Consider the following 20,015-nt stretch of genomic DNA (forward strand, 5'->3'; position numbering starts at 1 on the left):
AATATAAGTTGCGCCAAGATCAGTTTCCTAAACAGAGGTATAGTCAAGCAGTTGGCGGGTCGGATTAACTGCACCCGAGTGATAAAGTGACCCGACATAACCCGACATGATCTAGACCCGAGATGACCCAACCCGTCCTGACCCGATAACATGTTGGCCACGTAAGAAAGTACAACCGGACGTGAACGAAAATTTTAGAACAGCTCCATACTCCGTAATTAAATACGGACCTGCTAAAAAAGCGTTGGTCGTTGTAGTAATAATTGCATAAAAAAAAAAAAAACACATTGCTAAAATTAAAACCTCACATACTCTGTAATTCATTCACATTTCAACACTTTTCCTCCTCCCAAAAAAAAAAAAATCATCAGAAAATGGCACCAGTTGCAGTTGGAAACACTATTCCCGACGGAAATCTGGTTTACCTTGACGATAACAACCAAAAGCAGGATGTTTCCGTCCATTCTCTCGCCGCCGGAAAGACAGTCGTCATCTTCGCCGTTCCCGGCGCTTTTACCCCTACTTGCAGGTTTCCTTTTTTTTTTTTTTTTGTCATTTTTAGGGTTTTTGTCTTTTTATATTTTTGTTGATTGTCTATTTCTGGATTTTTTGTGTCAAATTTCATTTTTTGTTTGGTAAGATTAGATTTGTGTTAAAATGTCAGAATATTCGTGTATGGTTTTGGATCTGGTAGGATTACAATATTGATTGAAATTGTATGGATTTTGTTATTGTTAATTGATGATTACAAAGCCTGTGGATGAATTTGTAGAGACTGGAAACAGATTTTTTTGGATTTTGGATTTTGGATTTTGGATTTTGGATTTTGGGTTTTGTGATTGTCCCTTCCAAATAATTATCTGAACCCGAAATCACTTGACCCGATTCTGACCGGAGCCAAACTTGAGCGGTTTATCCGACACAAGCTGATTAAACCGGCAATCAATGTGTCTATTTTTTATACTAACAAGCTTACTGGGCCTATTTGCAATGGAACCGAATATGATTTGACCCAAACTCAAAATCTTCTCCACCCACACATAACCCGATCCAAACCCGATCAAAATGACCCGATTTGTCCGGCTAGGCGTGTCCAAGTATCCAGCTCGGCTAATTTGTGGAACATTTACTTGGTTTTGACACTAAAAAACTCATAATTTAGGTGTCATTTGAGTAACATAGATGACAAGTAGTAACAAAAGATTGTCTATCTAATTATTCAAATAAAGAATCGAGATTTCGAAAGTATAATACCAAGTATTTGTATTTTATGATTGTGACATTGTAACTACTGATGGTTCTATATCATTTTCCAGTTTTTGGTTTTTTTATTTTATAAGTCATATGATTTAGACTGAATTATGAATTAAAAGATAGTCATAACTATTGTAACCATGTTAATTTTGAAAACTGACAACAAAAAACTGGAAACTACTTTTTCTTGTTTTCATATTTTGGTTTTAGTTTTGTGAAAAACAGAAAACTGAAAACAAAAAACGATACCGAACGATTGTTGGTCGATTTGTACGTAGTACTCCGTAGAACATAGCTAAAGTTTACTACTTTAGGATGTAAAATAAGGTATTTTCTTTGCTAGTAAATGAATTTCGTTTCTTGTATTCTGAAGAGTTCATTTTTAAGTGATGGGAAATTTTGTGTAATGTAGTCAGAAGCATGTACCTGGATTCATTGAAAAGGCTGAGGAATTGAAGTCAAAGGGAGTTGTTGAAATCATCTGTATCAGTGGTACTGTAACTATCCTCTTGTATATCACACATTATTTGAATTTCATTCATTTTTCAGATTCTGATTTATACTTTGTATGTACATTTTCTGGCGTTAGTGAATGATCAATTTGTGATGAAAGAATGGTCGAAAACATTCCCAGAAAACAAGGATGTGAAGTTTCTTGCTGATGGTAGCGCAGCTTACACCCGTGCCCTTGGCCTTGAGCTCGACCTTACAGACAAAGGACTGGGAATAAGGTCTCAGAGGTATGCTCTCCTCGTCGATGATCTGAAAGTGAAGGTTGCAAATATCGAAGCAGGTGGTGCATTTTCTGTCTCAAGTGCTGATGAAATCCTCAAAGCCTTGTGAATTTGCAAATCAAACCTTGATTGCTGCTTCTAAGCTTCACCTTAAATATGGTTTGGTTTAGTGCGTTTTAGCAAAATAATGTTGTGTATCATTATGAACCCGTTTTATTTATCTCATTAGTGAGGGTTTTGGTCGATTTGTAGACAGTGGAACCAAACCCATCTGTGGGTTAAGTGGCTCATATGTTGCACAAGAAACTCAGTTTTATTATTACCAGCAATGTTAAAATCATTTCATATTTGTTTCTCGTACAGAATTAGATGTCCTTATACTTGGGATAGTTGGACGACCTGAATATTTGATGATTGATGTCTGTTTTTTACTCTCATGATTGATAGTTGGGCTAATTTCTCATGTATATTCGGTTCGGATGTCACTTGATTTCGGTTGTTTGGGTTTTTGACAGCCCTAGTTTTATGTTTTGAGATTGTGCTAATTTCCCCCATCTCGGAGATTTTATGGAGGGCTAATTTCTCAGGTATATTCGATTCGGATGTCAGTTGATTTCAGTAATTTTTTCGGTTAGGGTTACTTTTTGACGGCGCCACAAAGTTCATGTTAGTAAAATCAGGGTTTAGGAACTTCAATCATGGAGGGTTTAGGACAATGGGACTTTTGATTCCTGAATAAGGGAGTATCAATTAGCATTCGTATGAGGTAACCTATGTGTAATATTTATTGTACACCACGTTTAAATAAGAATTTGTGTTACGAGAACATGTAGCATCAACAGACCAACTATTGTACTTACTCCAAGACCCTAAGGTGGGCTTGGGTAATTGAGTTCTTTTGTTGATAATGACTTTACTCCGTAATTCAAACAAGGCATCATACCGTTTTGGTGGTTTCCATGGATGGTTGCATTTCTACACGTGACGAAAATCATATAGTGGAAGTTCCATTACTGTTTAGAATGATGTGAAAACAATGATTTTCTTGGAATCTTTGGTATGCATATCTATTTTATCATTGTAAATGTCGTATGACTGATTATTAATGATATTGTTATTCCCCGTCAAAAAAAAAAGAATGATGTGAAAACTAGGAGTACCATGATACTCGTAACATTGTAAGTATAACTTACATCAACAGATAATTATACAAAAGTATAAAAATAAGCCAAAACAAAATTTACTGCAAGCAGAGACAGAATAAAAGGATTATTTTCTTGTTCTTCTGATATATAAATAACTATTAAATAAGCCAAAACAAAATTCACTGTTAGCTGAATAGCTGTTTAATATTACATGGTTTTATATGGTAAAGAATGTGAGCTTCTCTATAACTTGAACAAAACGAAACTATTTCTGTAACTGCTAGCTATATATCTGCATTCCTCACAGCAAAATGAAATTACTGTCCTTCTGCAACTAGTGATTTCTTCAATTCTTTCTTGTTCACCTGAAATCGAGTCACGAATTAGAGGGAACTCTTTGATATTGTTAAGAGTTGGAGAGAAACAAGGGCAGTCATTTACCTTTCCCATTGCATTACGAGGCAGACTTTCCCAAATATGTAGTTTTGTTGGTAGCTTCAAAGTCAAGTAACAATCACAAACACAACAATGTCAGGTTAATAATGTGTGTTCTTTTCCTTAAAAATACTACTCCTACAATACTACGCATGGTTATTAAAATCGCGATTCAAATCTTAGAATCGTAAGATTCTACGATTAAAATAGGTCTTACTATTCGATTTACAATTCTACACGATTCTAGGAAACAACTATATATTTCAATTATTAACTTTTTGACCTATAACATAAGTACTTTCAATGAAATTTGAGAATGTAATCTTGATTTTTACGATTCAATTATAAGAGTCATTTTCGATTCAAAGTAGAATCCCGATTTTGATAACATTGGCAATACGTATATCAAGTTATCGACTAAACAACATGTAATCAGATACGGAGTAATTAAACAAAGAAGTCATATCAATTATCAAAAAACAAATACGAAGTACATAAATTAGGAATACCTTATAAGGGGCAAGCTTTTCTTTTGCCCATGAGCAGAGTTCTTCTAGGGTTAAAGCGGGCTTCAACTCTTTCTGCTGTTTTTTCTTGATCTCATCAGATGGCACAATTATCGCGCACACAACTTCTCCATAGGTTTTATCTGCTAGGCCTAATACACAGCACTCTGAAACTGCAGGATGCTGGAAAAAAAAAGAGCTGATTCAGGTGCGTTCTATTCACCTGATTTTCACTTATTTTTTTTCTGAATTTGTCTTATATCAGCTTATCTGAACTTATTAGAACTTATCAAAAGTTATTTTAGTTATAAGTTGTACTTGGTCAACCCTTATTTTTCTTGAACTTATCTGGACTTAACTAAACTTATTTTTCCTGTAAGTGAAAATAAGGTGAACAGAATAAAGCACGGATCGGATTAATATTCACCATTTTCTTATTCCTTTTAGTTTCAGGGTTTCACAAGAAGCAAAATGTGACTATAAGGCCTAAAACACCTCAATATCTGAAAAGATATACTTTGTATTTTATCTTTCATTTTCTTTCTCTTGTCTGCTGTAAAGATATCCATGACAAACTTACCTCTAAAAGAACTGCTTCGATTTCTAATGCTGATAACTTGTAGCCACCAACCTTCATGATGTCAGCACTTGTTCCTAAATTTAACAAAAATATAATTAACAACTTATAATTAGCATTCGACATAGAATCTATAGTGGCAAAAAAAGAATGTAAAACCACGTTATTCAGTACTCGGTAGGTAAGTAGTAAGAACAGTTTTCAATGTTGAAAATTTGCATCAGTGATTCAGTAGTAAGAGCAATTTTCAACGTTGAAATCAGCTTAAAATGATCTTTGTGTCTACTGTCTATTGAAAAAATCATGTCAAAGACAAAGCAAAATATGTTCTGAAGTCCAAAGACTGTCAAAGACACTAGCAATGAGTCAATGATGCCCACATCATGAAATATGTATCCCAAAAGCTAAGGAAGTGTTAACATTCTCCACAATGGTCAGAACAAAAACGGAGTATTATCAACATGCTGAAAATCCTTATTACGCGTTTTCAAATTTTCTGCAAGAAATGCAGAAAACCAAGAGAGAAACTAGGGTACTAAGAACATCCACCATCCCGACGAATAAATGTCCATGCATAACCATGGCAGAACAACAGAAGTTTGGTATTTATAATGTTCTTGTTTATCATGGTCAAGACTTACTGGTGATAACTTGATAGGAATATCGATCATTTATATAGAACTTCAACTAACTGAGTATGTTTACCCTATTCGAGCTATATAAGGAAGAAAACAATTCCTAGTACACAACAATAAATGGTCGAAAGAACACTAATAAATTGCTCCCATAGTTGGTAATCACTTTTATCAAGGGAATGTAATGTACGAAAACTCATATATTTGCACAAAATGGTGGACTATAAAGGATATGTCGGATATCAGAAACAAGTGACGTGACTTACTTCCCAGAATAACGAAGTAGCCATCCTCGTCTATTGTGACAGCATCACCGGTCTTGAAGAACCCATCTTCCGTAAATGATTGTTTTGTTACCTAGACGAACAATAGACCAAAATGAAAAACTAATCCAAATAACCCCCTGAATTTCTATATCTAATACTTCATCCGTTCTTATTTACATGACACAATAGATTTTGGAACAAATATCTAGGAGAGGTAAACGAGAAAGATAAAGGACAAAAGTGCCCCTTAACAACAACCACCAACCATCACTTTTCCTCTTTAAAAGTGAGGGCAAAGATGACAATTTACCATATAAAACTTTCCCATAATAGAATTGTGTCAACTAAAAAGGAATTTCCCTGAAAGGAAATTGTGTCATGTAAATAAGAACGAAGGAAGTAAATAACATCAAAGGAATTTGAAAAATTCCAAAAGATAGTTCTTTCTCACTCTCACGTTGTGTGGCAGTGTAGTCTACTCCGTCCCAAAAGGCCAAAACAAAGTACTAAGCTAGTTGACTACTTGACTTTGACAAGGGTTTCAGAGTAGTTCTTGAATATAATAGAATAGTAGGAAATGATAAATAAGAAAATTTAAGTGTTAGCTAGGACAGAAAGGAAGGCAAAAAAGGAGTTCGTCGGATAAAGAGAGAGGAAATTGAAAAATAAATATATAAACCACTGACTTTGACTAAAAAGAACTTTGACACACTATAATAGTAACAAGGAATATTATGTATTGGGACGAAGAGAATATTTGAGTTGCAATGACATCCCTTAGTAATGCATATACTCAGTCAGTCTGCATAACAGTACAAACAACGCCTTAAAAGCTCTACTTTGGGATAAATTCTACTGCCATCTGTAGTTAAAGCGTGAGCACGCCTATCACTGAAGTGGAGTTTCAAAAATTCAATGGAGTCAAGCTTAAGGCGGGGACTGGTGAAGCGAAGTCTAGAAGTTCATCGAATTAGATTAAAAGGTGGTTGTAGAAAAACAAATTTTATAACTTTAAAATTTAATATTAGCAACTTGACAAAGAAGCTAATGATCCATAGGCACAGTTAACGGATCTTCCTTTCTTGCATTAAGTAACTATAAGAAACACTGGAAATTTAATCAAGATTGGAAAATAAGCAAGCACTCAAAATTTTGTGTTTGTGTTTGTTAGTATTATAACGTAATTCAAACAATTAAACTTGAAAGGAAGACGAAAATAAAAAATTTGAGCAGAATTCTAGATGAGCATAATCATTTACAGAAAATACTTGCCTCAGGCAATTTCCAGTATTCCCTAAACAATGACGGACTTTTGACACACAGCTCACCGGTGCCTGTTTCATTTCCATTGCCCTCCTCTGCAAGAATCTTGACCTGTCAATTAATAAAATGCTCAAGTAATTACAGATATATATATAAGAGAAGAGGTCCTCACATCTACCTGATAGACTTTTCATACTTAAATACATAATGTTCCTGATAAACTCACTGGGCCTAACACAAGCCCATACATGAGAAGAGATTGACCGCATAGAAGTCTGACGGGTTCCATCCTAAAACCAATTGGTGATAGTTGGAGTAGCCCACCAATCTTATATGTTAGTCAATCTCTCTCTATTTCTCCAATGTGGGATAACTAGTTCAATACTCACATGTGGATTATATCCTTAACAGTTCGCAACAAAATTTGGTAGGCATATACATCATAGAACTGACACCAAAGGTTTTAATGACTGCATTGTTCTAACACACATTCAAAGAATTTGCGCCAGAGCTAGAGAACTAACCTCTATTCCAGGAAACGGTTTGCCAACGGTGCGTCCTTTTCTCACGCCTTGCAAGGGATTCGAAAGTGCCATGATAAACTACATGTTGAACCATAATAACCACCATTAAAGAGACTTCACTAGATGCCCTTTCCCTGGAAGGGAAGTGATACCTATGGTTCGAAACTAACCTCAGTCATGCCATATCGTTCCAAAAGGCGGTGCCCCGTAATAGTTTCCCATTGCTGCATAACAGGATAAGGGAGGGCAGAAGATCCACTCATCTGGAAGATAAATTAACATTATTTCTGACAACTTTTTGGTTACTTTTTCATTCATATAAGTAGTGGAAAACGGTCATGAAAATCAGTGTAATGTGACAACATTTAAACACAGAGGATTAGACCATCGATACTAATTCATACAGCTTTAAGTATTACGCAAAGGATAATCCAATTACCATGAGTCGCAACTTGCTCGCTGCCGAGGCTGATACCGCCTGTACATCAGAGTCCATTGCTTCATAACCTTGTATCAATCTAGAATACATTGTTGGAACCTATACAGAAACATACACCATTATAAGGACCTTTTTACATGATAACAATCACTCCAAAATACGCAAACAACATAATCAACTCTACCACAGCACAAGCCTAGAACATGGAAGCAGGATAGCATTTGTCATGGGACACGGATCAACCAGCAAAAGATAGAATTTAAACCAGCTATAGCCTTAGAAAGAGCCAGATCAGCAAATTAGTTGTCTTCCTAATTTTTAAGACCAATAAGTAAACAAACAGCAATAGCAAGGTTTGATAATCCTGAAATGATTTTTATTTGATCAATTAAAACTACAAAAGACCAAAAAAGAAAGACCTACTCCAGTGAACACGGTCACAGCACTGTCAACTTTTGTCCCGTCCGTTGGATATGATTCACGCCATCGCTGCCAGATGCCGCTGACACTAAATTTTGGCATGAACTCAACCTTCAATTTAAAAAAATGTATGCGAGATGAAAATGTTATATCAGGCCTGAATATTTTGTTGTACATGGTCTCCAACAAATTAATGTCTCTCAAAATTTAGATATAGATGTAATACTTCTTACCGTGGCGCCTGCATACATAGGAGCAAATAGCGCATTGAAAAGACCATGGACATGTGAGGCAACAGTTAAGGATAGTCCAAGAAACAAGATTCGAGAAAAAAAGAAAATGCAAGCACTATAAAGGCATATTTGAAGGATATGGTGCAATGGAAGACAATGCAAAAAATGATCTGAACAAGAGTATCCCCAAGCTTCTGTCAACATTTGGACCTGAAAATTAAAAGGGGTAATTAATCGAATAGTAGATATGAAAAGTTAGATCAAATGGAATACTAGATGACAGTTCATGAAAAGTTACATCAAATGATATATTAGATGACGGTTCATGAAAGTTACATCAAATGGAATATTAGATGACAGTTCATGAAAGCTACATCAAATGGAATATTAGATTACAGTTCATGGTAGAAATTGAAAAACTATCTCTATATGCATCAACTAAAAACATAAAACAAATCCCATAGATGATAATTCAGAGGGAATTTTGATGAGTACCTGCGACAACACGCTTCTGTGTGTGTGAACAACACCTTTAGGCTTACCAGTTGTTCCACTAGTGTAAATGATTAATGCTGCATCCTCTGTAAATGAGAAAGCAAATACAAAGCTAACTACCATAGACAAGGTGCTGAGATACATGTTTACAAACTTGACAAAAGCTTACTACCTTCTATCTTAGTTGGGATTTCAAATGCCTTCAAAATTGTGTCTGCATCTGATTGTTCCATTTCAGAATGACCGTTAAGAGTAGTTCTTGATGTCATAGTCGGAACTGAAGGGATAAGAGAAAATCGAGCAGCACTCTTAGAAGCAACAGTTTGCATAAGCTCCTGGTGATCTTCAGTGCTCAACACTACAGAGATATCCTGATTCATATTATTAACATAAAAAGTGATGTGGAAATTGCAAGGGATGATATCATCACAAGAATTGAAGCAAGCAACTAGATATTAGATGATCCTTTCTATTATTTAATACATGCTAAAAACATTACATATTAGATGCAAGGGATGATATCAACACATTGGGCCAAGTTAACTGCAGGTTTGAGATGACTGCATTCTGCTGCACCATTTCAGTTATGTTTGGTATAGCAAATCTTTAGTTGGTTTAGAAAAGTCCAGAATATTTAAAAACCTTAAAAAACTTCAATAAGTTAAAAAAAAAGGGCTTAGAATATATAAAAAATTCACATTTCCTCATAGTATGATAAAAAGTGATGATTTTGTCGCTACCGTTAACTATTTTTAGTAGTAGCTAATGTTTATTTTGGTTTCGGATATTTGTTAGACGTATTAATATTACAACAACAAAATCAATATGTAGCAACTTTCAATTTGTAAAAGTTCTTAAACAGTTCATTTTAAGTTCAGCAACTTCAGAACACTACAGCAAAATCCAGGAAATTTCAAGTAAAATTGAATAAGTTCAGACAATTTCAGATAATACAAACATGGTAGAGCTTTTGGTGAGGCCAACATTCTTTATATCCGTGTTAAGTTCAAACAAGGAACTCTCTGATTTTGGCTGGATGAAACCGAGGAGACAATAACATGTTTGACTGCTGAGGGGTAAATGTGCTTTAACTTGCGGAACTAGTGGAGATGACAGATGATCAAACTTCAAATGAGATAATCCAGTATTTACACAAATTCTCGTTTTAAATTGACTATATGAAAAAGCATCTGTTGTCCGCCAGCCTCCCCAACAAAACAAAAAAGGGTGACGTAGTAGCAAAGGATGAAGAAGTAGTAGTAACTTCCATAGGAGAAATTCTAGACAATTGGAGTTCAAAAGCCTATCAAGGTAGATTCATAGCAGATTGAATAGCAAATTCACTGCACAGGAAACATATACAACAATAACATATTGACAATAAGGACTTATAAATAAGGCCAGGAAGAAGGAAATGTATGTTCTTTTAGATTCTAGCAGAGAAGTAACACTAAAAAGCTCTTTGTTGTAAGATACAGATAGTGAATTGATAGCGAGTATTACAGGTAGGATAAGCTAGTTAAAGTTTCAGAGACCAACATCTAAAACAGGATCGTTGCCTTTGTCTTTGAAAGCAAAAGGCTTATAGCCTTATATGACATACGGAGTATTCAACAATGGATCCTATGAAAAATTTGAGTATAATGACATTTCAGTCAACATAAGAAATTTTAAGAGCCAACCGTTGAAGTTTAACATGTCTAATTAAGTGATTTACGTCCTAGTTATATACTAAGCATTTGATTGAACTGATGCACATTGTGACAACATGAATTGTAATTTATACAAATGTTACCATCTTCTGGTGTATAAATGAAAATGTTTAGGAGCTAACCGAATCATTCATGACATGCAGGAGCTCAGCCTCTGGGTAGCTGAGTGCAAGTGGAACAGCTACTCCTCCACTCAACCATGTCCCAAGTACACTAGCAACAAACTCAGCTGAAGGTTTAGCAACGATTCCAACTCGAGTTCCACCAAGAGATTTATTGGCTTTAAGGCCATCGTTTGAAACCAAAGAATGCTCAAGCTGTTTTCCTTCAGAAATCTGTTTAACAAAAATAAAGGAATGACCAGAATCCCTCAAGAAAGTTAAATTTTGAAAACATTTTGGGACTTTGGGTATATTTCTTATACTCATTTCTTTTTATAGAAAATCCAGTAAATACGCCAACCAAAGCATAGGAGTTATGGCCCGAAAGAGGTGTTCTTGAAAACAATTGTACAGAGCATAAGAATCATGATAACTAATATCTGCATTCGGTACTCTTCTGAAGAATCTGAACAGATGTATTTCGTTCGTGTACGGTGTACATATATAAACCCAACAAATTGGAGCAACTGTGATTTGATTCGTCTCAGTTTCACAAAGCTGTTTCAGACTTTAAAAAAAAGACCTTACTAATTAACAAAGCATGTCCAACTTACACTCTGGGAGTCACTACTACTCAGAAGGCTAGATATCCTTTCTGCAGACAAGATGATTTGCCTGTAGCTGTAACTTTTTCTATCAGCTCTTACAGCGACACTATCACTAGCCCCAGAGCCGTGACTTGCAACGGCTTTAACCACCTCCATAATTGAACTTGAACTTGATGCTGTACAAGTAGACAAGAAAATAAAAATTAAAGATATAGTTGTCAAACTAATTCAAATTTCAGCAATCACTTAGTAAGCTTTTTTCTGTTTTTTTTTTAGGAAAAGGAAAGAAATACAGTAGAACTGTAGGACAATCTCCACAACTAGGATACAGATATTACAGAATCATGTCTATAATCATAAAGATAGGGATCAGTTTGATTCACTTAATAACTGAAAGAGAGTGCCAACAAATTCTGCAAGAAAAGTGTAAATTGTCCCTGACATATAAAACTTAAATGCAGAAACACTAGATCATACGAAATGTCACGACCATTGCAGAGCCAAGATAAATTGGAAAGAAATAAAATGATGTAATAAGCTTGCAATCCATGTTTGAGAAGAAGCACCATGATCCTCACATGTTTTATTTCTAAAGTAATACCTTTGAACACCCTTCACTAAAGATATAGATCATAATTAGTTGGAATTCTCCAATACTTCAAGACCAGTTCAGTTTGTTTTCCACAATCTGGTAGTGAAGTAATATTTCCACCCACTACAAACATACAGTTCTGCCTAATACTTCCTCTGTTTGTTTTTTCAAAGCAGTTCTACTTTGTCTTTAACGTTTGCAAATGCACAACTTTGATCATTAATATCTCTAACTATCGTATAACATACAACATTGTGTATTTGCGACATAACCCATAACATTCGCTTTTACATATCACTAAAAATAACATAGTCAAGGTGGGGTATGAAATTATGAATAACGCAAAAATCAAATTGGAACAACTAAGAACATGGAGAAAGTAAGTCATTTACTTAAAAGGTAATATTTATGTAAGTAACCCAGGAAAACTATAGACTAAGACATGAAGAACAAAATGTCAATTGTCGGTTTACCAAAAAAAAATGTCAATTGTCAAACATAACTTCAAACAAAAAATAATAAATGTGATTCCTGCATGTTGATTTATGACAGAAGCAACAAATTATAACCAATTTCAATCTCAATTAAAATGTGTAGGAAGTTACATGATCACCTTCTATTTCTATGTTCTAATTACATAAAAAAATCATACAAAAAGAATCAAATTCTTTCAACATCACCAATCCTCCAAATACCCAGAATTCTAAACTTTATCCAAAAGCCCACATGAAATAATTGATCATATGATGAATACCCAAATCAGGAAACTCAAACAAAGGCAGAAAAAACAAAAAGACAATTCGTCGAACAGGTTATCTGCATAAATGTGAAACACCCAGAAAAGGCGATAAAATTGGAGAAGAAAGGGAGCATACTTGAGTAAAAATGGGGGCGTGATTGCCAAGACGAAGGAGGAAGAAAGAAGTAGAAATGGCATGGGCATTTCAGATGAACACGAGACTTTAAAGTGGAGAATTGATTGATGACCTTATTTAATGTTGTCATCTATTAGCTCACCACCCCCAACCAGTCAAGAGTCAATGCCTCCCTTTTGGTGGGTAGTTGATTGTTTACTCCCGCCCTTTTAATAAGCATGCAATTGCAGTTAGTTAGGGAGAGACTTTAAAGATGGCACCGGGCCGGGACATCCCTAGACAAGCCACGGCCCCGGCCGGGCCAGGGGTCGGGCCACGGGCTAGTGTGAAAAAAAATACGGCACGTTATGCTATTATATTGAGCGTGTTGGGATGTGAGTCGTGCTTGAACAACATTTTAGGTAGGAAATATTAGAGATGGTATTGGGCCGAGTTGGGTCGAAACACGATAAATCACGGTCTGACACTGGCACGAAGTCGTAGGACGTGTGTTGGGCTTGGACCGCAATTTATTTGAAAAACGCGCATCAAGTGACGGCACGACATAAACAAAATAATTTATACGTGAGTAAAATCAGCCTTAGGTGAGAGCATGTGGGCTTGAGTTGTGTTTGGGTCGCCCTCTTGAAATTTTGACATGACATGGCCCAACCCGAAACAAGTGGCTTGGCATAAGACGGGTCCATGGAGGTTGATGGCAACCCTTAAAATACATATAACGTAAAATAATATATGTGTAACTAATTGGAGAGAGAAAGTGTTACTCCCTCCGTATTATTTAAGAGATACACTTGTCTTTTTCGGTCGTATTTATTTAAGAGATACACTTGCCATTTTTAGTAACTTATCTCAATCTCACCATCTAATTAAATAATACATATAATTTACCATATGACCCACCATCCTATTAAACAAATAATTTCATAAACCCACCCCACACTCTCACCCCACCAAAATGACATGGTCCCCACTTGTTTACTTATTAAAATATCTACCCAACCCCACTTGTTTTATTATTTTATTTCATTCAATTCTTTTTCTTAATACTCGTGTCCGACCAAGTGTATCTCTTAAATAAATACGGAGAGAGTATAAGGTAATGCATTTGTAACGAGTCACAATTACACATTGAAAGGGTTACATCAACCCTTAGGGTCACTCTATCATTATCCAACAACATATAAACTAGGTTGCCCGGATGACACAGAAGTGCCAAAGCCTATACTTAGACAACTGGCTTCACCATATAGATTCAGAGCCTGATTCCGAGACCTAAAAAAACTCGATACAAAAAATGTCGAAATATTAAACCAATGATATATTTAACCGCATGAAAAACCAAACTTGAACCGAACCCGAATGACCTGAAATCGAACTGATTTGACCCATTCATCATATTTTTTAGTAATATTAAGTTTTACAATATTTCTGATATTTTTTGACACAACTCGAAATCGACCCGAAACCAAACCCAAAACTGACCCCTTGACCCGAATTGCCACCCCTAATTTTACTGGATCATCTCCTGATTTGTTGGAGGAGTTTGTGCTAGCTGATCTTTAGTCTGTTCTCCCTTTTGTTGAGCCAGGATACCTTTCCAGCCTACAACACACAACATATGAAGTTATAATTCATCTAATTCAAAGTTATATGAAGAATTGCAATGAAAAAGGGCAGAAATTTGATAGAGCAAAGCTGTAAAAATACCTAGAGAAGGATCAAGTTTTCTGTTTTTGAGCTCTCTGAAATCCTGACAAAGAGAGCAGCTCGAGCAAAAGATGTGTGAGACCTTGTCAGTGTAAGGAGCTTCAACCAAATCATATTTCTTCCTCAGCTTTTTCCTGTATTTCGAGCCCATAATCCATTGAGAGCAAAGTGTAGGCATCAACACAAGGTAAATGAAACTTCCCCATGGAGATGCTGCAAATATCCAACCACAAGATAACTTTAGTAATAAGAAACTGATGTCTGAATGACACGTTAGTTCTTCGATTCTGTGTTTCAAGATACTTCAGTAATAATAGGGGTTAAAAGATGAAAACAGAGAGAGAAAAAAACTTTCAATGACTTTGCTTATCTCTAAGGCTCCGTTTGGTTTGGAGAAGATGGTGAAGATTGAGGAGGAAAGGTGGAAAAGTGGATTCCCTCCCTTTCAGATGAAAAAGGGTTTTCCATCTTTGAGGGAGTTATGGAAAATTGTTTTCCATCCCTTGCCAAACCAAACAACGTAAAATGATTGAAAAGGGGAAAATCGTTTTCCATGAAAACGTTTTACACCCTACCAAATGGAGCCTAAATGTTGACATTACTTACGATACTACATGGAGTTTGTTATGTCTGTTTTCATTGAGCTCAAATCACAAGATTCACAAGTGACTGGTTTATACTAAATATTAATTATATATCATGATAATTTTGACGATTTTTTGGTTATGATAAACCACTAGTTCACTATACAACAGCAGATTACAGATGGATTATATTGTAATCTGAAATAAGCAGTGGTTCTTTTAATTTTTTATCATACTGCAGATGAAAAGCAATATTAACACTTCAATTACACTTAACAACAGTAGAATTTTGTCAAATCTCTTTTCAATGAGCTCAGGTGGCTAGATTACGTCTCTTGAAAAGTTTTGACAATTTTGAGGTTAAAATATTATTAAACCTCTGCACTAGCAGACTAGGGTAACAGTAATATAATCTGGAATAACCGTTGATTCTCAATTTCTCATTATCTTAACATGGCAATAGGATGAAAAGCAATATTAACTACACTACAAGAGGAAGATTTTGGCATTACTTAATTCTCCTTCGTCCAGTACTTCAGCTATTTGTCCAAATGTTATACAAGGTAAAAATGCTGTAACAACCGCTGCAAAAAAACAACGTACCAAGGTGCAAACAATGTGAGTAAGTAGATATATCTGTCAACGCTTTTATAACTTCTAATCACCAGGAACTGAGCTGGCTTAAGGGGTGGGGGGGTGGGGGGGGGGGGGGGGGGAATACTCTTGTGACTCAAATCATATATTTTTCAGATATCTTACTCAAGTTAAATCATTGGTAATTTCCACATAGTCAAAAAATCACCAAAATATGGGTGTATAATCCAAATTGCGCGCTCTATAAGGAAATTTCCCCTGAACTAAGAACTGTGTTGTAAATCGCAAGAAAATGAGATGAAATAAAGAAGTAACATCAAAAAATGGGAATGATGAGGGAATATCACCATTTGTCCTGTCTTCATGACAATTGAACAATCCTGTAGTCCAGGGGTTCCCTATAGCGGCCTCAACATCGGATTCGGACTTCTTTTTCTGTTTTACCTTTTTATCTGCTTTTGTCTTTTTTGTCTCCGCTACAGGATCACACTGATCAGGATCAACAACTGGCTGAATCTCTGAATCAACGTTAGCTTGGAAATGATCACCACTTTCAATCGTGAATAGCACCATTTGATGTGCTTCTGACAATTCTTATGGCAACTTGCAGCCAAGCACCTAATGAATAACAAGTTTGTCTGATCACCAGAACTGATGAACCAATGAAGAGAAATCAGGAAACAAGAAAGAGCTTTAAAGTCTATTCTCACATGCATCAATGATAAGTCTTACCGAAAAACTATCTGGTACAAACATCCAAAGCAAAAGCTGATCTGCACTGTAATTTCTTCAACAACTGTTGGAAAGATGCCTGCACCTCTCACAGCAATATATAGTTGACCAACAATGTAGGAAATAGAGAAAATATCTATAGCATTTGAAGTAAATGAATAATATGCAAGGCACCTTCGTTACTTAATACATGACACGTCTGATCTTAACCAATTAAATAAGGATACTAAGTCAATCCGGCTAAGGATCAGCAGTGGGGTGGAAGTATGATGATGCTGTCACTACTCTACCAACACCAGGTGATCAATTATTTGAAAGGTCCATTAAGAATAGTTAAAACATTATCAAAGACAACCAATCACAATAATATATAACAGACAAAGAACGACGTCCAGCAATAACAGAGTAAGTAGGTACAATATGCTCCCAAGTCTGTCTAAGTGCCATATGCCTAAACAGAAACAGCATCAGCATTTTACTATAATACTAACTGAATGTAAGTACACAGATCAGTTGTGAGTTCTGATACCTAGCCAGATGTGCAACCACAAAATTAAATGATATAAGTCAATATCAGCTTGATAGCATTGAAGTACAAGCGAATAGCCTAAAACAACAGTGAAGGAAAACGAAAAGAGGCAATGAAGATGCAGTGGAATGAAAACAATGTAGCATAAACAGAAATAGAGGCAGTGTCAAGTGTATGAATATCCATACCAGAGATCTGAACCAAATAGCAGCAATCATAAGAATGGAAGCACTAAATCGAACGCATAAGCATCTTATTTATGATAGTCAATAGAAGATGAAAATGCAAAAACGTTGCAAAGAGGTCAGAGGTTTCATTTGTACAAAATGTGATCATATTATCATAAAATCTTTACATGGCACATCCAATGCACCACACAAATTTTCAACTTGCAAATGAAGAAAAATACTCCTCAATTCAATTCAGATCAAATATTTTGCGTTCCTCACAATACGCAACGATCTTCCCTTCTGCATGCACCTTATCCGCTTCGAAGTCTGCTCCACCAGTAAGAGGCTGTTGCTCGTTGTGAAGGAGGTGGTGTAAGGATTTCAAGCATTGTTTCTTTCTCTTTTGGTGTCAATGCAACCCCTCTCACAAGGTTTAAAGCCATAATGTGTACATTTGTCTTTTGCTTGTGTTTCTTATAAGCCCAACCTCCAGCAGCTACACCTGCAACAAGAAGCTTTGTCCAATTCCTAATGTTAAAAATGTGATATAAGGAAAAAGAAATAACTTTCATATAATAGAGTATGAAACTAACAGGAGAAAGCCACAGAGCTGCAGTTTGCATATCAAACTTTGGGGCATAAAGCACCGTCTCTCCATATTCATCCTCCAGCTTCTGATAGATCTCTTTGTCACTTTTTCCAGATTTAATTTCATCACGAATCAGCTGTACCAAATTAAAGCATCATTAATATGCACTGTGATAAATACCAAATTCAAGGATGCTTTCTGTGCAAATTGAGTCACTCAAATGGATCCCACCAGCTTTTAGTACCACATCAATTACACAATCAGACTGACAGTAGAGTTGAATAAACCATAACGAGAACATAAAATAAGCAATATCTGAAGCAAGGGTTCTGGGATAGCCAGAAAATATAAAGTTTTACAATCAAATTGGCCACTGAGAACAAGTTATACGAGCATCAGCTGAGGATTCTATATCGAAACGATCACAACTCTGAACTCTTACGCCAGATATCATAGTTGCTACATTTGAAACATAAATACAATGCATAAACATGTGTAATCTGCACTCATATTAAGAACCTGTATGGAATTTTCAACATCTAATAAACTTGGGGACGTGATCAAAATTATTAGAATTTCTCGCTTATCAAAATACATAGAGACATAAGATAATAGGACTTACTCTTCTAAGAAGGATGGCAATGTCAGCTTGCGAATCTTCAATAGACTGACTTCCACATTCAGTACAGCGGACATTATGACTAATGTTTCTTGCTCTGGCATCAACAATTTGCTGTTTTTTTCCTGGATCCTCCTCATTCGCCATTTCTGACTAAAGAACGGAAAGAGAAGACAAACTTAAACGACATAATAACAGCAATATTGCTCACACTAAATCATTTCCACTATGTTCCAATGCATTCTCGTCAATCCACTAATAACAAACTTCCATTTTCAAGCCTTGCATTTAGCTATCAGTTTCGACGTTATTGAATATTATTACTTCTACCTTAGATTAGCTTTCCACATACCCTTACCAATTCAAGTGCCATTAAAAACCCATATTCATGTCAAATTGATCCATAATTAACAAAATATATCTGAGTTAACTATGATTCTACCAATACACAAGGCAACAACATAATTCCCTAGTGATTAGATTAGACCATATACATGACTATTTCTGGGTAGTTGGTTCATACTTAAAAAAGGGGTTTTGGAAGAAAAAGAAATATTCTCTTAGACATTTCATCGAACACCTGACCTGCAAATACTCTCAACTTGACTACTCGAGCTAGAAGAAGCAGCCTTCAAGGAAATCTACTCAAAAGAAATCAACAATGCAGAAATACCCCTTAATTCACAACTTTTGACCACAAATAAACGAGATTTTAATCAAGTAAAAAGGGAATTTATGTGAAAAAAATAGGCAAATTGAGGAAAATAGCATACACCCTTTTCATGTTCCAAGTATCATTGTCAAAATCATGTATAATATCAAAAGTTTTGAAGAATTGCAACGGGAAATTATTGGGGACAGAGACAAAGATGAACTTGTTACCTGTTCTTAATAGACTGTTTTAGAAGGAAAAGGTGTTTGTTGTATTCTTGCGCAGTTGAAAGTCGAACTCCGGCCCTCTTCGAAAAAGCAACTACGAAGTAATATTTTTTGCTCTTCACTCTTTTAGGTGGAAAAATATAATCTCCTCAACATCCCTTAATTAATGCACTAAGCCTGCTTACCCTCAAAAACAAAAAATAAATAAATAATGTAAATAGGCGGGCTAATTACGTTAGGTTTGTGCAGAATCGGGTGCCGCGTAAAAGTTTCTCAAGATCACTTATTAAGTCGATCACAATACCAATAAGATCTTGGCCTAGTGGTTAAGACCGAAGACATGTGTACGATATGTCTCAAGTTTAGAGAACTCCTATACAAGGCCACAATCGGTTTTGAAGGATTGACATCAGTATTGATGAATATTTTTATTTACTTTTAACTATTCAAAAATATAAACACAAAACGGATTTTTGAAATATAATTAAGGGTAGAATTGAGGATATTAAAGAAAGTTGCTAAGTAGAAATTGTCTACTAATAACGATGATTGATAGTTACTTGATAATAAACGAGGTACTCGTGTAGCTTTTTTGTAAAAATAAAATAACTGATTCAAAATTTGTTTAGCAACCCAATCACTTGATCGAGATTGGTTTGCTTAACATACTTCTATAATTATGATATCATTTTCAACTATGATCTTGGTCAAGACCTAGACCTAGACCTAATGGTCAGGGCTTCTTTTCTGGGCTAGTGATCTTTGTTCGAGATCTCGTTTGATTAATCGGCTCGGACA

At 35.5% G+C, this 20,015-nt stretch overlaps 4 protein-coding genes across 6 annotated transcripts; 1 reads left to right on the forward strand and 3 right to left on the reverse strand.

Annotated features, from left to right (window-relative positions):
• The first annotated feature begins 268 nt into the window (after window positions 1-268).
• Window positions 269-2,335, forward strand: LOC110801750 (peroxiredoxin-2B). The gene is made up of 3 exons (XM_022007160.2): window positions 269-529; window positions 1,667-1,746; window positions 1,844-2,335. Exons 1-3 carry the CDS (start codon window positions 375-377, stop codon window positions 2,095-2,097), a joined length of 489 nt encoding a protein of 162 aa, XP_021862852.1. The 5' UTR covers window positions 269-374; the 3' UTR covers window positions 2,098-2,335.
• Window positions 2,336-3,246: 911 nt separating this feature from the next.
• LOC110801728 (probable CoA ligase CCL8) lies at window positions 3,247-13,015 on the reverse strand. The gene is made up of 17 exons (XM_056843297.1): window positions 12,815-13,015; window positions 11,354-11,523; window positions 10,761-10,973; window positions 9,099-9,297; window positions 8,927-9,012; window positions 8,570-8,641; window positions 8,432-8,482; window positions 8,202-8,309; window positions 7,779-7,877; window positions 7,510-7,602; window positions 7,340-7,417; window positions 6,825-6,926; window positions 5,553-5,643; window positions 4,655-4,728; window positions 4,078-4,257; window positions 3,575-3,628; window positions 3,247-3,498 (listed from the first exon to the last, which is right to left on the reverse strand). Exons 1-17 carry the CDS (start codon window positions 12,942-12,944, stop codon window positions 3,451-3,453), a joined length of 1,848 nt encoding a protein of 615 aa, XP_056699275.1. The 5' UTR covers window positions 12,945-13,015; the 3' UTR covers window positions 3,247-3,450.
• Window positions 13,016-13,884: 869 nt separating this feature from the next.
• Window positions 13,885-17,038, reverse strand: LOC110801770 (protein PLANT CADMIUM RESISTANCE 8-like). 2 transcript variants are annotated; one of them, XM_056843299.1, is made up of 5 exons: window positions 16,432-17,038; window positions 16,047-16,317; window positions 15,618-15,689; window positions 14,522-14,734; window positions 13,885-14,416 (listed from the first exon to the last, which is right to left on the reverse strand). In XM_056843299.1, the coding sequence occupies exons 2-5, from the start codon at window positions 16,270-16,272 to the stop codon at window positions 14,325-14,327; spliced, it is 603 nt and encodes a 200-aa protein (XP_056699277.1). In that variant the 5' UTR covers window positions 16,273-16,317; window positions 16,432-17,038; the 3' UTR covers window positions 13,885-14,324. The 2 variants fall into 2 exon arrangements, with proteins under 2 accessions (XP_056699277.1, XP_021862875.1); XM_022007183.2 differs by having other exon boundaries at window positions 16,047-16,350.
• Window positions 17,039-17,192: 154 nt separating this feature from the next.
• LOC110801771 (cytochrome c-type biogenesis CcmH-like mitochondrial protein) lies at window positions 17,193-19,378 on the reverse strand. Of its 2 annotated transcripts, none has more exons than XM_022007184.2 (4): window positions 19,221-19,378; window positions 18,342-18,491; window positions 17,724-17,855; window positions 17,193-17,645 (listed from the first exon to the last, which is right to left on the reverse strand). In XM_022007184.2, the coding sequence occupies exons 2-4, from the start codon at window positions 18,483-18,485 to the stop codon at window positions 17,442-17,444; spliced, it is 480 nt and encodes a 159-aa protein (XP_021862876.1). In that variant the 5' UTR covers window positions 18,486-18,491; window positions 19,221-19,378; the 3' UTR covers window positions 17,193-17,441. The 2 variants fall into 2 exon arrangements, with proteins under 2 accessions (XP_021862876.1, XP_021862878.1); XM_022007186.2 differs by lacking the exon at window positions 19,221-19,378 and adding an exon at window positions 18,924-19,166.
• Window positions 19,379-20,015: the final 637 nt, after the last annotated feature.

Source organism: Spinacia oleracea, chromosome 4 (genome assembly GCF_020520425.1).
Source record: "Spinacia oleracea cultivar Varoflay chromosome 4, BTI_SOV_V1, whole genome shotgun sequence".
In the NCBI taxonomy this organism is placed as follows: domain Eukaryota; kingdom Viridiplantae; phylum Streptophyta; class Magnoliopsida; order Caryophyllales; family Amaranthaceae; genus Spinacia; species Spinacia oleracea.

Excerpts from the sequence above, each read along its gene's own strand:
- LOC110801750 (XM_022007160.2), top strand. The coding sequence starts at position 375 with ATGGCACCAGTTGCAGTTGGAAACACTATTCCCGACGGAAATCTGGTT. Across the intron at positions 530-1,666 it reads GCTTTTACCCCTACTTGCAG|TCAGAAGCATGTACCTGGAT; the intron begins GTTTCCTTTTTT and ends TGTGTAATGTAG. Across the intron at positions 1,747-1,843 it reads TGAAATCATCTGTATCAGTG|TGAATGATCAATTTGTGATG; the intron begins GTACTGTAACTA and ends TTCTGGCGTTAG.
- LOC110801728 (XM_056843297.1), bottom strand. The coding sequence starts at position 12,944 with ATGACAACATTAAATAAGGTCATCAATCAATTCTCCACTTTAAAGTCT. Across the intron at positions 8,310-8,431 it reads CTATGTATGCAGGCGCCACG|GTTGAGTTCATGCCAAAATT; the intron begins GTAAGAAGTATT and ends TTTAAATTGAAG. Across the intron at positions 4,258-4,654 it reads TCGAAGCAGTTCTTTTAGAG|CATCCTGCAGTTTCAGAGTG; the intron begins GTAAGTTTGTCA and ends TTTTTTTTCCAG.
- LOC110801771 (XM_022007184.2), bottom strand. The coding sequence starts at position 18,485 with ATGGCGAATGAGGAGGATCCAGGAAAAAAACAGCAAATTGTTGATGCC. Across the intron at positions 17,856-18,341 it reads TTGCCATCCTTCTTAGAAGA|CTGATTCGTGATGAAATTAA; the intron begins GTAAGTCCTATT and ends AATTTGGTACAG. Across the intron at positions 17,646-17,723 it reads CAGCTCTGTGGCTTTCTCCT|CTTCTTGTTGCAGGTGTAGC; the intron begins GTTAGTTTCATA and ends AATTGGACAAAG.
- LOC110801770 (XM_056843299.1), bottom strand. The coding sequence starts at position 16,272 with ATGGTGCTATTCACGATTGAAAGTGGTGATCATTTCCAAGCTAACGTT. Across the intron at positions 15,690-16,046 it reads TCATGAAGACAGGACAAATG|CGGTTGTTACAGCATTTTTA; the intron begins GTGATATTCCCT and ends GTTTTTTTGCAG. Across the intron at positions 14,417-14,521 it reads AAAACTTGATCCTTCTCTAG|GCTGGAAAGGTATCCTGGCT; the intron begins GTATTTTTACAG and ends TGTGTGTTGTAG.